Below are 13,163 nucleotides of genomic sequence, written 5' to 3'. Positions count from 1 at the left end.
GACCTGTTTATTCCCCTCCACAGATGCTGTCTGACCTGTTTACTTCCCTCCACAGATGCTGCCCGACCTGTTTATTCCCCTCCACAGATGCTGCCCGACCTGTTGAGTTCCTCCAGCATTTTGTCTGTGTTGCAGCACTTTTTGATTCTCATCATCATTTTTGCAAAGATTTTGACAGCATGAACCAGGCCCTTCGGCCCATTGAGTCTCTTCTGGCCATCAACCACCCAGTTACACTAATCCTACTCTGATCTTATCTTACTCTCCCCACATTCCCATCAGCTCTCCCGTATCCTACCTCTTACCTACGCACTGGGGGCAATTTACAGCGGCCAGTTAACCCACCAATCCCGTGTTTCATTGGGATGTGGGAGGAACCGTGAGCATCTGAATGGGAAGCCCATGGGGAGAGTGTGCAGACTCCACACAGAGAGTGCCACAGGACATGATCGAACTCGGGACTCTGGAGTTGCGAGGTGGTGGCTCTGTGCAAGGCCTGACAGTGACCTCAACCCACTCCCCTCAGTGTTGATCATGGTCAGAGGGAAGTGAGGGAGAGATCGGTGACCCAGATACCCACCTCACTGGTGCTGCCTGAGACACTGGGCAAACTCTACAGAAAAGACCCAGGCTTCCCATTCCCATCCGACATATCTGTCCATGGCTTCCTCTGCTGCCCAACTGAGCGCAGACACAAATTAAAGGAACAACACGTCATACCCATCCTGATGAATCTCCAACCTGATGGCACCAACGTTGATGTCTCTAACTTCCAGTAGCCACTCTCCTCTGTTTCCATCTCGTTTACTTTTCTCATCCCTGTGGCCCCTCTACCCTTTCTCTTTCCCTTCTCCCCCTTCCCTCATGACCTACCCATCACCCATACCTTCCACCCCCATTTTGTTCCCTTTCTCCCATGGTCCCTTGCCCTCTCCTGTCAGATTCTTTCTTCTTCAGCCCTTTGCCTCTGCCACCTCTCACCTCCCAGCTTCTCCCATCATTCTATTTCCCCCCCGTTTCTCCCTCTCGGCTTACACAATGTAATCATTGTAACCTGACTGGGAAGTTGTAACTTGGATGCTTTCTTTGACGGCCTAGATTTCCTCTGGTGGCTCCCACACTCTAACCTGCCATTGATAATGGAGTTGCCAATCCAATAATACCATCAGATATAGGGGCAGATGTAGGCCATTTGGCCCATCAAGTCTGATCTGCCATTTCATCATGGCTGATCCACTTTCCCTCAACCCCAATCTCCTCCAATAACTTGATGATGTATCATTGTTGGTGAGACAAAGAAGTGAATAAGAGGGCAGTCACTCTCCTTGTTTCCCTCTCTCCTTTTCTCTGACTGTCTTTTCCTCCCTCCACCTCTCACTTAATCCCTTCTTTCTCTTCCCTTTTCTCCTTCCCTCCTCCTCCTATTCTCTCCCCTCCCCCTCCCATTTCTCTCTCTCTCTCTCTCTCATTCTCTTTCTTTCCTCCTCCCCTTCCCCTCCCATTTTCTCCCCCTTCCAGTCCCATTTTATCACCCTCCCCCACCCATTCTCTCACTCTCCCCATTCTCTCACACTCCCCCATTCTCACCCCTTCTCTCTCTCTCTTTCCCTCTCTTTCTCTATCCCTTTCTCTATCTCTCTTTCTCTATCTCTCTTTCTCTCTTTCTCCTTCTCTCCCTTTCCCCTCCCATTTCTCCCCGCCCTTCCCATTCTCTCTCCCTCCCCTCCCATTCTCTCCCTTTCTGGGCCCCCCTCCCCTCCCCTCTCCCCCCTCCCTCTCCCTCCCTCCCCTCTCTCTCTCTCTCTCTCTCTCTCTCTCTCTCTCTCTCTCTCTCTCTCTCTCTCTCTGTCTTTCTGACATTCAGCCTTTTGTCCATGTGCTGTTCTGTGAACGATCTCTCTGCTGAATCTCACTCAGTTATCGGGGAATTTAAGGTGGGGGGGTTATATGGGAGACAGGGTTTAAGGGTCGGCACAACATTATGGGCCGAAGGGCCTGTACTGTGCTATACTGTTCTATGTTCTATGTTCTATGTCCTTACCCTTAATTCCACGTAGTTTTCATTTCCAGATGCTTGCCCAGTACCCTGATGGAATTCCTCGTGGGATCTGCCCCCAGTGCCCTCTGAGGTGGTGAATTTTGGAGCAGAATAAGTCCTCTCCACCACACGATCCACTCTCACACATTTACTCCAGCAACCACTCCGTGACATCTTGATCATATCCGATCTGAACTTACAATCTGTTACCCTCAGCCGGGGTGGGTGGGGGGGGTGTGGTGGGTTGGAAACGACCTGGGACAGTGGAGACCCCCATCTCTCAGAGAGCAGTGGCTGCTTCCTCACCCCACCTTGTGTTCTTCCCTCCCACAGGTGCCGTGGCGACGGACTTTGATGGAGACGGGATGTTGGATCTCATCATCGCCCACGGAGAGTCCAGGGCTCAGCCCCTTTCCGTCTTTAAGGTGACCCAGGTCAGTGTCACTGCCTCCTGTCTGAGTCTCTTCCAACCCAATGTCTGACTCCCCATGTCCTGTGAGAGGTGTCCACGGGGTCAGTGTCACTGCCTCCTGTCTGAGTCTCTTCCAACCCAGTGTCTGACTCCCCATGTCCTGTGAGAGGTGTCCACGAGGTCAGTGTCACTGCCTTCTGTCTGAGTCTCTTCCAACCCAGTGTCTGACTCCTCATCTCCTGTGAGAGGTGTCCACGAGGTCAGTGTCACTGCCTCCTGTCTGAGTCTCTTCCAACCCAATGTCTGACTCCCCATGTCCTGTGAGAGGTGTCCACGAGGTCAGTGTCACTGCCTCCTGTCTGAGTCTCTTCCAACCCAATGTCTGACTCCTCATCTCCTGTGAGAGGTGTCCACGAGGTCAGTGTCACTGCCTCCTGTCTGAGTCTCTTTCAACCCAATGTCTGACTCCTCATCTCCAGTGAGAGGTGTCCATGAGGTCAGTGTCACTGCCTCCTGTCTGAGTCTCTTCCAACCCAATGTCTGACTCTCCATGTCCTGTGAGAGATGCCCACGAGGTCAGTGTCACTGCCTCCTGTCTGCCAACCCAATATCTGACTCCCCATCTCCTGTGAGTTGTGTCCACGAGGTCAGTGTCACTGCCTCCTGTCTGAGTCTCTTCCAACCCAATGTCTGACTCCTCATCTCCTGTGAGAGGTGTCCACAAGGTCAGTGTCACTGCCTCCTGTCTGAGTCTCTTCCAACCCAATGTCTGACTCCCCATCTCCTGTGAGAGGTGTCCACGAGGTCAGTGCTCCATGGGAGGAGGGCAAAATAATCAGAATCAGGTTCATTACCACTGACATATCTCATGAAAATTGTTTATTGGTAGCAGTACAGTGTAATATATAAAAATTACATCAAGTTCAATAAATAAGTAAGCAACAAACAAATACATGAACAGATTAATGAATCAATCAATAATGCAAAAGGGGAATCGTGAGGTAGTGTTCAGAAATCTGATACTGGAAGGAAACACGCTGTTCCTGTGTGTCTGTGTCTGCGTCTGTCTTCAGGCTCCTATACCTTCTCTCCCTGATGGTACTAATGAGAGGAGGGTATGTCCCTGAGGCTTACCAATGCTCCCCCCCACAGCTTGGAGACAGAGGTCTTCTGGGTTTTGGTCAAGGTCTGGCTGCACCAAGGTATCACAACCCAGGTCAGTGAGTGAGACCTGACCACGGACAAGATTAGGACAGGGTGGGGTCTGACAGTGGGTTGCACTCTTGTCCGTGAGATAGAAGGTGGTGAGCTGGGCCACTCTAAGTGACCTGAAATCCAGGCTGAATTTCAGAGAGGCAGAGCATGTGGTGTGGAGAAGCCACTCGTGGGGTAGATGTGAAACCCAAGCCTCATCGGACCTCTCTGGTGATGATAAAAGGTTCTGCTATTCCCTGTAATGTTGCTCCTGCCTCATGTATGCTCCAATGCTGACTGTGGAGAAGCTAGGGAAGGGAGAGTCATCCTAAACTTCAGCAGTCTCTGTTCATCTGGTCCACTATGATGTAAAGCGTAATGCAATTCAGGGACGTGCTTCTAACAACTGAGGTTGTGCTGAGATCAAACTTCACTGGCCAAGAGAACTGTCCACCAGTTCACCAATTTACCATAGAGCAATCATACTACAACGGAAACATTCCCATTCCAACATGTCAGACCAAGGCCTCCTCTAATACCATGATGAGGCCAAATTCAAGCTGGAGGAGCAAAATCTCATATTCCGTCTCGGTAACCTCCAACTTGATTGTATGAACATCAATTTCTCCCCCTCTCCGTTTCCATCCCCTTCTCTCGTCTATTCTCTTTTCTGGCTCCTTTCTTACACCTTCCTTTCCCACCACCTCCCTTCGGCGCCTCTCCTCCTTTCTTCCACGGTCCACTCTCCTCTCCTAACAAATTCCTTCTTCAGCATTTTACCTCTTCCACCTATCACCTCCCAGTTTCTTTCTTCATCCCCCTCCCTACCCCACCTACCCAGCTTGCCCCTCACCCGGTCTAACCTATCACTTGCCAATTTGTACTCCTTCGCCAACCACCCACCTTCCTATTCTTGCTTCTTCCCCCATCCTTTCTAGTATTGAAAGGTCCCAGTGCAAAACGTCGACTGTTCACTCACCTCTGCGGATGCTGCCTGACTTGCTGACTTGTGTTGTGTTCTGTTGGAAACAGGTCCATTTGTTCAATCAAACTGCTACGCCATCCAATAATCTCAGCCCCACTCTCTGACCTGCTCCCCATCACCCTCAACTCTCCTACGGACTAAAGTACCTCAACCTTGCATATCAATTGTGCCTCTCAGCTCTCTGGAGAGAGAATTCCAAGGATGCTCAATGAGCTGCGGAAGAAATTCTTCCTTGTCAAGGTGGTGGTTGGGCTGCCCTGGAATATATCGTTCCATTCTGGCCTCTGCACTACTGAAACCTTGTGATTTTTCTGGAGAAGGTGCAGAAAAGATTCACAAGGATGTTGCTCAGATTGGAGGGTTTGAAGAGGAATTGGGTAGGCTGGGCCTATTTTCCCTGGCGCAAAGGAGACTGAGAAGTGACACAATGGAGTCTGATAAGATTGAGGTATAGGCAAGGTGATCAGATGGAGGTACAAAAAACTGCAGATGCTGGAGTCTGAAGCAACGAACAGTCTGCTGGAGGAACTCAGCAGGTCGGGCAGCTACTGTGGAGGCAAATGCACAACTGAGGGTTCAGGTCGAGAACCCAGTCAGCAGTCTAGACAGGCTGAGTTGCTCCAGCATTCTGTGTGAATTGAGCCTGTTTTTCATGGCAAAGGCATTTAAATCTAGAGGACATGCTTTAAGGTGAGAGGAGGGAGGTTTGAACTTTGAAGGAGATCAGAGGGGTAAATTTTTCACACAAAGAGTAGTTGGTATATGGAATGAGCTGCCAGGGGAGATGGTGGAGGCAGGAACAGGAGCACTTAAAAGGCGCCTGGACAAGTACAGTACCCGAATGAACAAGGAATGGAGGAATATGCAGATCTATTGTGTTTTTATTTTATTTCAAGACACATGGTAACTGGCCCCCCTTGCTCGAACTTGATGCCTGATTGCACCCATGTAACCAGTTAACTCACTAACTCATGTGTCTTTGGCTCGTGGGAGGAAACGAAACAGTTAGAGGAAACCCAAGTGGTCTTGGGGAGAACATGCAAACTCCATACAGACCACAGAAGGAATTGAACTCAGGTCGCTGAGGCTGTGATAGCGTTACACTAACTGCTACACTCTCATGACACCCAGGCATGGTATGCAGGCAAATGGGTTTAGTATATCATCCCATTAGATTCAGTGTATAAAATAATGAGAGGCATTGATTGTGGGGATAGCCAGAGGCTTTTTCTCAGGGTTGAAATGCTAACATTTTAAGGTGCTTGGAAGTCGATACAGAGGGGATGTCAGTGGTAAGTTTTTCACACACAGAGTGGTGAGTGTGTGGAATGCACTGCCAGCGACGATAGTGGAGATGGATACAATGGGGTCTGTTAAGAGACCCTTAGATAAGTACAAGGAACTTAAGAAAATAGATGGCTATGCGCTAGGGAAATTCTAGGCAGTTTCTTAAAGCAGGTTACATGGTCGGCACAACATGGTAGGCCGAAGGACCTGTGTTGTTTGTGCTGGCATTGGAGAAGGTCCAGAGGAGGTTCACAAGGATGATTCCAGAAATGAAAGGGCTATCATATGAGGAATGTTGGATGGCTCTGGATCTGTACTCACTAGAAATTAGAAGGATGAGGGGGAGTCTCATTGAAACCTTTCGAATGTTGAAAGGCCCAGACAGAGCAGATGTGGTAAGGATGTTTCCCATGGTGGGAGAGTCTAGGACAAAAGGGCACAGCCTCAGGAAAGAGGGGTGTGCATTCAAAACAGAGATGCGGAGAAATTTCTTTTGCCAGAGGGAGGTGAATTTGTGGAATTTGTTGCTACATGCAGCTGTGGGGGCCAGGTCGTTGGGTGCATTTAAGGCAGAGATTGATAGGTTCTTCATTGGACATGGCATCAGAGATTACGGGGAGAAGGCCGAGAAATGGGGTTGAGGGGGAGTGAAGAAAGGATCAGTCATGATTGAATGGCGGAGCAGACTCGATGGGCCAAATAGGCTTATTCTGCTCCTATGTCTTATGGTCTAATACAGTATGTTGTAGATGTCTATGTTCTGTGTAGTATAGACAGACACAGTGGTCAGCATAGAAACAGTGAGCAGAAGGACGTGTTACAGTACTATACCACTCAGTGACTCTATCTACATCCAAAATAGGCAACACCTTACTCCCCTAGTTCTCGGTGCTCCCACAATGGGAAACAGCCTCTCAGTACCCCTGCCCCCTTACTTGTCCTGGGGTTCACACTCTTTGGGCCTGGAGAGTGTTGGGGACTGGAGGAAGGGCAGGGGTGCGTGAGTGGCAACAGTATTGTAGTGGTCAGAGTAACTCTCTACAGTGCCAGCAATCGTGATCCCGATGGGGTTCCGTTCCCGCCGCTCTCTGTAAGGCATTTGTACATTATCCCCAAGACCACCAGTTGTTTGATTTCCCTCCCCATGTACCGGCTGGTAAATTGTGGGCATGCCGTGTTGGCACTGGAAGCCTGGTGAGACTTTCGGGCTGCCCCCAGAACATCCTCGGACGGTGCTGATCGTTGACACAAACGACACATTTCACTGGATGCTTTGATGTACATTTGACAAATAAAGCTCACCTTTAAGGACTTTAAGATCTTTAACCAGTTGCTCATATGGTTTGATTTCAGGGGTTCGGTAACCACTGGCTGCGGGTGATGCCGCGCACCAGGTTTGGAGCATTTGCTCGAGGCGCGAAGGTGGTATTGTACACCAGGAGAAGTGGGTCCCACCTTCGTATCATTGATGGGGGCTCGGGCTATCTGTGTGAGATGGAACCAGTCGCCCACTTCGGACTGGGTAGGTTGCAATCCGGAATTCCCACTGGAGTCTGGGCCTGTCTGCCCCAAGTGTCACTGTCCATAGATTCATCTGTGAAAGGGAAAGGCTGGGTCACTGCTGTGTCGTCGGGGGTTCAGGTCAAATCTCACAGCGGTAACAGGAATGAGCTGTAACCACCACTGAGGGAGGGGTGGTACTGAGGGAGGGTCACACTGTGGGAGGGGTGGTACTGAGGGAGAGTCACACTGTGGGAGGGGTGGTACTGAGGGAGGGTCACACTGGTACTGAGGGAGGGTCACACTGGTACTGAGGGAGGGTCACACTGTGGGAGTGGCGGTACTGAGGGAGAGTCACACTGGTACTGAGGGAGAGTCACACTGTGGGAGGGGTGGTACAGGGAGGGTCACACTGTGGGAGGAGTGGTACTGAGGGAGTGTCACACTGTGGGAGGGGTGGTACAGGGAGGGTCACACTGTGGGAGGGGTGGTACTGAGGGAATGTCACACTGTGGGGGGGTGGTACTGAGGGAGAGTCACACTGTGGGAGGGGTGGTACTGAGGGAGGGTCACACTGGGAGGGGTGGTACTGAGGGAGTGTCACACTGTGGGAGGAGTGGTACTGAGGGAGGGTCACACTGTGGGAGGGGTGGTACTGAGGGAGAGTCACACTGGTACTGAGGGAGAGTCACACTGTGGGAGGGGTGGTACTGAGGGAGTGTCACACTGTGGGAGGAGTGGTACTGAGGGAGTGTCACACTGTGGGAGGGGTGGTACAGGGAGGGTCACACTGTGGGAGGGGTGGTACTGAGGGAGTGTCACACTGTGGGAGTGGCGGTACTGAGGGAGAGTCACACTGGTACTGAGGGAGGGTCACATTGTGGGAGGAGTGGTACTGAGGGAGTGTCACACTGTGGGAGGGGTGGTACTGAGGGAGTGTCACACTGTGGGGGGGTGGTACTGAGGGAGAGTCACACTGTGGGAGGGGTGGTACTGAGGGAGGGTCACACTGGGAGGGGTGGTACTGAGGGAGTGTCACACTGTGGGAGGAGTGGTACTGAGGGAGGGTCACACTGTGGGAGGGGTGGTACTGAGGGAGTGTCACACTGTGGGAGGAGTGGTACTGAGGGAGGGTCACACTGTGGGAGGGGTGGTACTGAGGGAGAGTCACACTGGGGGAGGGGTGGTACTGAGGGAGGGTCACACCACGGGAGGGGTGGTACTGAGGGAGGGTCACACTGTGGGAGGGGCGGTACCGAGGGAGGGTCACACCACGGGAGGGGCGGTACGGAGGGAGGGTCACACCACGGGAAGGGTGGTACTGAGGGAGGGTCACACTGTGGGAGGGGTGGTACCGAGGGAGAGTCACACTGTGGGAGGGATGGTACTGAGGGAGGGTCACATTGTGGGAGGAGTGGTACTGAGGGAGTGTCACACTGTGGGAGGGGTGGTACTGAGGGAGGGTCACACTGGGAGGAGAGGTACTGAGGGAGGGTCACACTGTGGGAGGGATGGTACAGGGAGGGTCACACTGTGGGAGGGAGGGTCACACTGTGGGAGGGTCACACTGTGGGAGGGGTGGTACTGAGGGAGGATTACATTGTGGAAGGAGTGTACTGAGAGAGGTTCACACTGTTAGAACTCTCTCTCTCTTCTGAAGTTGAAAATTCTGCAGCAAAATCCCAAAAGGACAGTTTTGGAGACAGCCAGAATGTTTTGGGTTGTGGAGCATCATCTTGGCAGCAGACCAGAACAGTTTCCTACCTGGAAGGACTCCATTTTATAAAGTTTTCGGTCCCTGTCTCTTGAGACTGAGCTGAGGCTGCAGCTGGCAGATTGCCAGAATTGAAGTCTTGAACCTTGTTGGAGTGGAGATGGATTTTTCCCGTTTTGGAACAGTGAAACCCCTAGCCCAGGGCAACTGGGTGAAGAGAACTTCGGATTTTGGAGTGGGCAGAGGAAGAGCGGATTGGTCTGAGAGGTGTCTTTGTTTTCGCAGTGGCAAGGATAGTGCTGAGATTTATCTACTGCATGGACGTCCCTGCCTGTCCACATTAATGTCCATTTTCCCTCCCTTCTCTGAACTGTTATTCAGACTGTTTACTGGCATGCTGCTGGATGTGGACTGTGTAAAATTCAACGGTGGTGTTGAATTTTGGACTGTGTAGTGATCGTCATGGCGAACTGCAGCTCTGTGAGGTCAGCACCACAGTCAGGGCCGTGGCTGAGACTGTTGGGGGTCGTGAATGCATTATTGCAAAATTGAACGCCCGGGGTCTGCGCGAGATGTGTTTCTGGCCCTGAGAAGGGGATTGAAGGCAGGGAGGGTGTTCGTGATGGAGCTGGTGTTGGCCCCCCCGCGTGGATGGTTGTATTTTCTGAAATCCACCCCCAAATCTGGCTGCCAATTCCACCTTGAAGGCATAGGGCAACACCAGTGACCCTTCCCCAGCTGTTCCTCCCTCTGTCGCCCCCTCCCCAGCCATGCCAGTAGCAGTGAAAGACAGGCATGGTGCAATATGGATGATGGTGAGAGGTGTGTTCAGCTGACAGGTAGGAAGGTGAAGAAAAAGGCCTGTCTGCCGGAGAAAGAGCAGGTAGTTACTGTTGGACCAGACCCAGAGGGCCCTGTGGCATCAGAGATACAGAAAGAACCTGGGGAAGCCAGGGGAGGGGCCGCCTGAGACCGAAGGCTCCTCCGAACTGGAGGTCAGCATGCCTTAGTATACAATTAAAGCCAGAAGTTTACATACACCTTAGCCAAATACATCTAAGCTCAGTTTTTCACAATTCCTGACATTTAATCCTAGAAAACATTCCCTGTCTTAGGTCAAGCAACACACATCAAAGTTGCTGGTGAACGCAGCAGGCCAAGCAGCATCTGTAGGAAGAGGTGCAGTCGACGTTTCAGGCCGAGACCCTTCGTCAGGACTAACTGCCTCTTCCTTCAGTTAGTCCTGACGAAGGGTCTTGGCCTGAAACGTCGACTGCGCCTCTTCCTACAGATGCTGCTTGGCCTGCTGCGTTCACCAGCAACTTTGATGTGTGTTGCTTGAATTTCCAGCATCTGCAGAATTCCTGTTGTTTCCTGTCTTAGGTCAGTTAGGATCACTACTTTATTTTAAGAATGTGAAATGTCAGAATAATAGTAGAGAGAATGATTTATTTCAGCTTTTATTTCTTTCATCACTTTCCCAGAGGGTCAGATGTTTACATACACTTTGATAATATTTGGTAGCATTGCCTTTAGATTGTTTAACTTGGATCAAACGTTTTGGGTAGCTTTCCACAAGCTTCTCACAGCAAGTTGCTGGAATTTTGTTCCATTCCTCCAGACAGAACTGATGTAACTGAGTCAGGTTTGTAGGCCACCTTGCTCGCACACGCTTTTTCAGTTCTGCCCACAAATTTTCTATCGAATTGAGGTCAGAAAATGATGTCAAGTCTGGTTCATACTTGGGAGCAATTTCCAAACTCCTGAAGGTACCACGTTCATCTGTACAAACAATAGTACGCAAGTATAAACACCATGGGACCACGCAGCCATCATACTGCTCAGGAAGGAGATGCATTCTGTATCCTAGAGATGAACGTACTTTGGAGCGAAACGTGCAGATCAATCCCAGAACAACAGCAAAGGATCTTGTGAAGATGCTGGAGGAAACAGGTAGACAAGTATCTATATCCACAGTAAAACGAGTCCTATACCGACATAACCTGAAAGGCTTCTCAGCAAGGAAGAAGCCACTGCTCCAAAACCGCCATAAAAAAGCCAGACTACAGTTTGCAAGTGCACATGGGGACAAAGATCTTACTTTTTGGAGAAATGTCCTCTGGTCTGATGAAACAAAAATTGATCTGTTTGGCCATAATGACCATCGTCATGTTTGGAGGAAGAAGGGTGAGGCTTGCAAGCCGAAGAACACCATCCCAACCGTGAAGCATGGGGGTGGCAGCATCATGTTGTGGGGGTGCTTTGCTGCAGGAGGGACTGGTGCACTTCACAAAATAGATGGCATCATGAGGAAGGAAAATTATGTGGATATATTGAAGCAACATCTCAGGACATCAGCCAGAAAGTTAAAGCTCGGTCACAAATGGGTCTTCCAAATGGACAATGACCCCAAGCATACCTCCAAATTTGTGGCAAAATTGCTTAAGGACAACAAAGTCAAGGTATTGGAGTGGCCATCACAAAGCCCTGACCTCAATCCGATAGAAAATTTGTGGGCAGAACTGAAAAAGAATGCTGACAAGGGAGCTTTTTAGAGCAACTCACGGTCAAGCCCACTAGGGGACCAATTATTCTGGATTGGATGTTGTGCAATGAACCAGAATTGATTAGAGGGCTTAAGGTAAAGGAACCCTTAAGAGAAAGTGATCATAATATGATAGAATTCACCCTGCAATTTGAGAAGAAGAAGCCAAAGTCAGATGTATCAGTTTTACAATGGAGTAAAGGGAATTACAGAGGCATGAGAGAACAGCTGGCCAAAATACTTTGGAAAAGAACACTGGCAGGGATGATGGCAGAGCAGCAATGGCTGAAATTTCTGGAAGCAATTCAGAAGGTGCATTCCAAAGTGGAGGAAGTATTCTAAAGGCAAGATGACACAACTGTGGCAAACAAGAGAGGTTAAAGCCAATGTAAAATGTGGAAGATACCAGCAGTATGCCACAAGTTCAGGAGTGTCAGGGAGCAGAAGTATGTGAAGTTGCTATTACTAAGGAGAAGGTTTCTTGGGAAACTGACAGGTCTGAAGGTAGATAAGTCACCTGGACCAGATGGTATACACCTCAGTGTTCTGAAAGAGGTGGCTGAAGAGATTGTGGAGGCATTACTAATGATCTTCCAAGAATCACTCGATTCTGGAATGGTTCCAGAGGACTGAAAAATTGCAAATGTCACACCATTCTTCAAGAAGGGAGAGAGGCAGAAGAAAGGAAATTATAGGCCAGTTAGTCTGATCTCAGTGGTTGGGCAGATGTTGGAGTCAATTGCTAACGATGTGGTTTTGGGGACCCTGGAGGCACATGATGATGAACTTCAATAAAAAAAAATACAAAAAAAAGAAAAAGTAGTCCATAGTCAGTATGATTTCCTCAAGAGAAAATTTTGCCCGACAGATCTGTTGGAATTCTTTGAAGAAATAACAAGCAGGACAGACAAATGAGAATCAGTGGATGTTGTGTACTTGGATATTTTGAAGGCCTTTGACAAGATGTCACACATGAAGTTGTTTAACAAGTTATGAGCCCATTGTATTACAGGAAAAATACTAGAATGGATGATGCAGTGGATGATTGGTAGGAGGCAATAAAGGGAGCCTTTTCTGGTTAGCTGCTGGTGACTGGTACTCCACAGGGGGTCAGTGTTTTTAATTTTTAATTTCTTTTTAATTTTTATGTCGGTGACTTGGATGATAGTATTGATGGTTTTGACAGAGTTTGCGGATTATATGAACAAAGGTGGAGGATCAGGTAATTTTGAGGAAGTAGAGAAGCTACGAAGGACTTAAACAGATTCAAAGAATGAGCAAAGAAGTGGCAGATGGAATACAAAGTCAGGAAATGTATGCTCATGCACTTTGGTAGAAGAAATAAAAGGATAGACTATTTTCTAAAGAAGAGAAAATTCAAAAATCTGTGGTGCAAAGGGACTTGGGAGTCCTTGTGCAGAACTCACAAAGGTTAATTTGCAGGTTGAGTCAGTAATGAGGAAGGCAAATGTGATGTTAGCATTCATT

At 49.5% G+C, this 13,163-nt stretch overlaps 1 protein-coding gene across 3 annotated transcripts in view; it reads left to right on the top strand.

The window, feature by feature from the left end:
* Window positions 1-13,163, top strand: part of crtac1b (cartilage acidic protein 1b) — a 313,163-nt gene that overhangs the window by 280,304 nt on the left and 19,696 nt on the right. For all 3 annotated transcript variants that reach the window (XM_063071392.1, XM_063071393.1, XM_063071391.1), the window contains exons 10-11: window positions 2,372-2,472; window positions 7,270-7,438. In XM_063071392.1, coding sequence (XP_062927462.1) covers window positions 2,372-2,472; window positions 7,270-7,438 — 270 coding nt within the window. The remainder of the gene's footprint in view (window positions 1-2,371; window positions 2,473-7,269; window positions 7,439-13,163) is intronic.

Source organism: Mobula hypostoma, chromosome 19 (genome assembly GCF_963921235.1).
Source record: "Mobula hypostoma chromosome 19, sMobHyp1.1, whole genome shotgun sequence".
Classification (NCBI taxonomy): domain Eukaryota; kingdom Metazoa; phylum Chordata; class Chondrichthyes; order Myliobatiformes; family Myliobatidae; genus Mobula; species Mobula hypostoma.
Note: the sequence above shows the minus strand (reverse complement) of the source record. Positions and strands in the feature narration are given on the sequence as shown.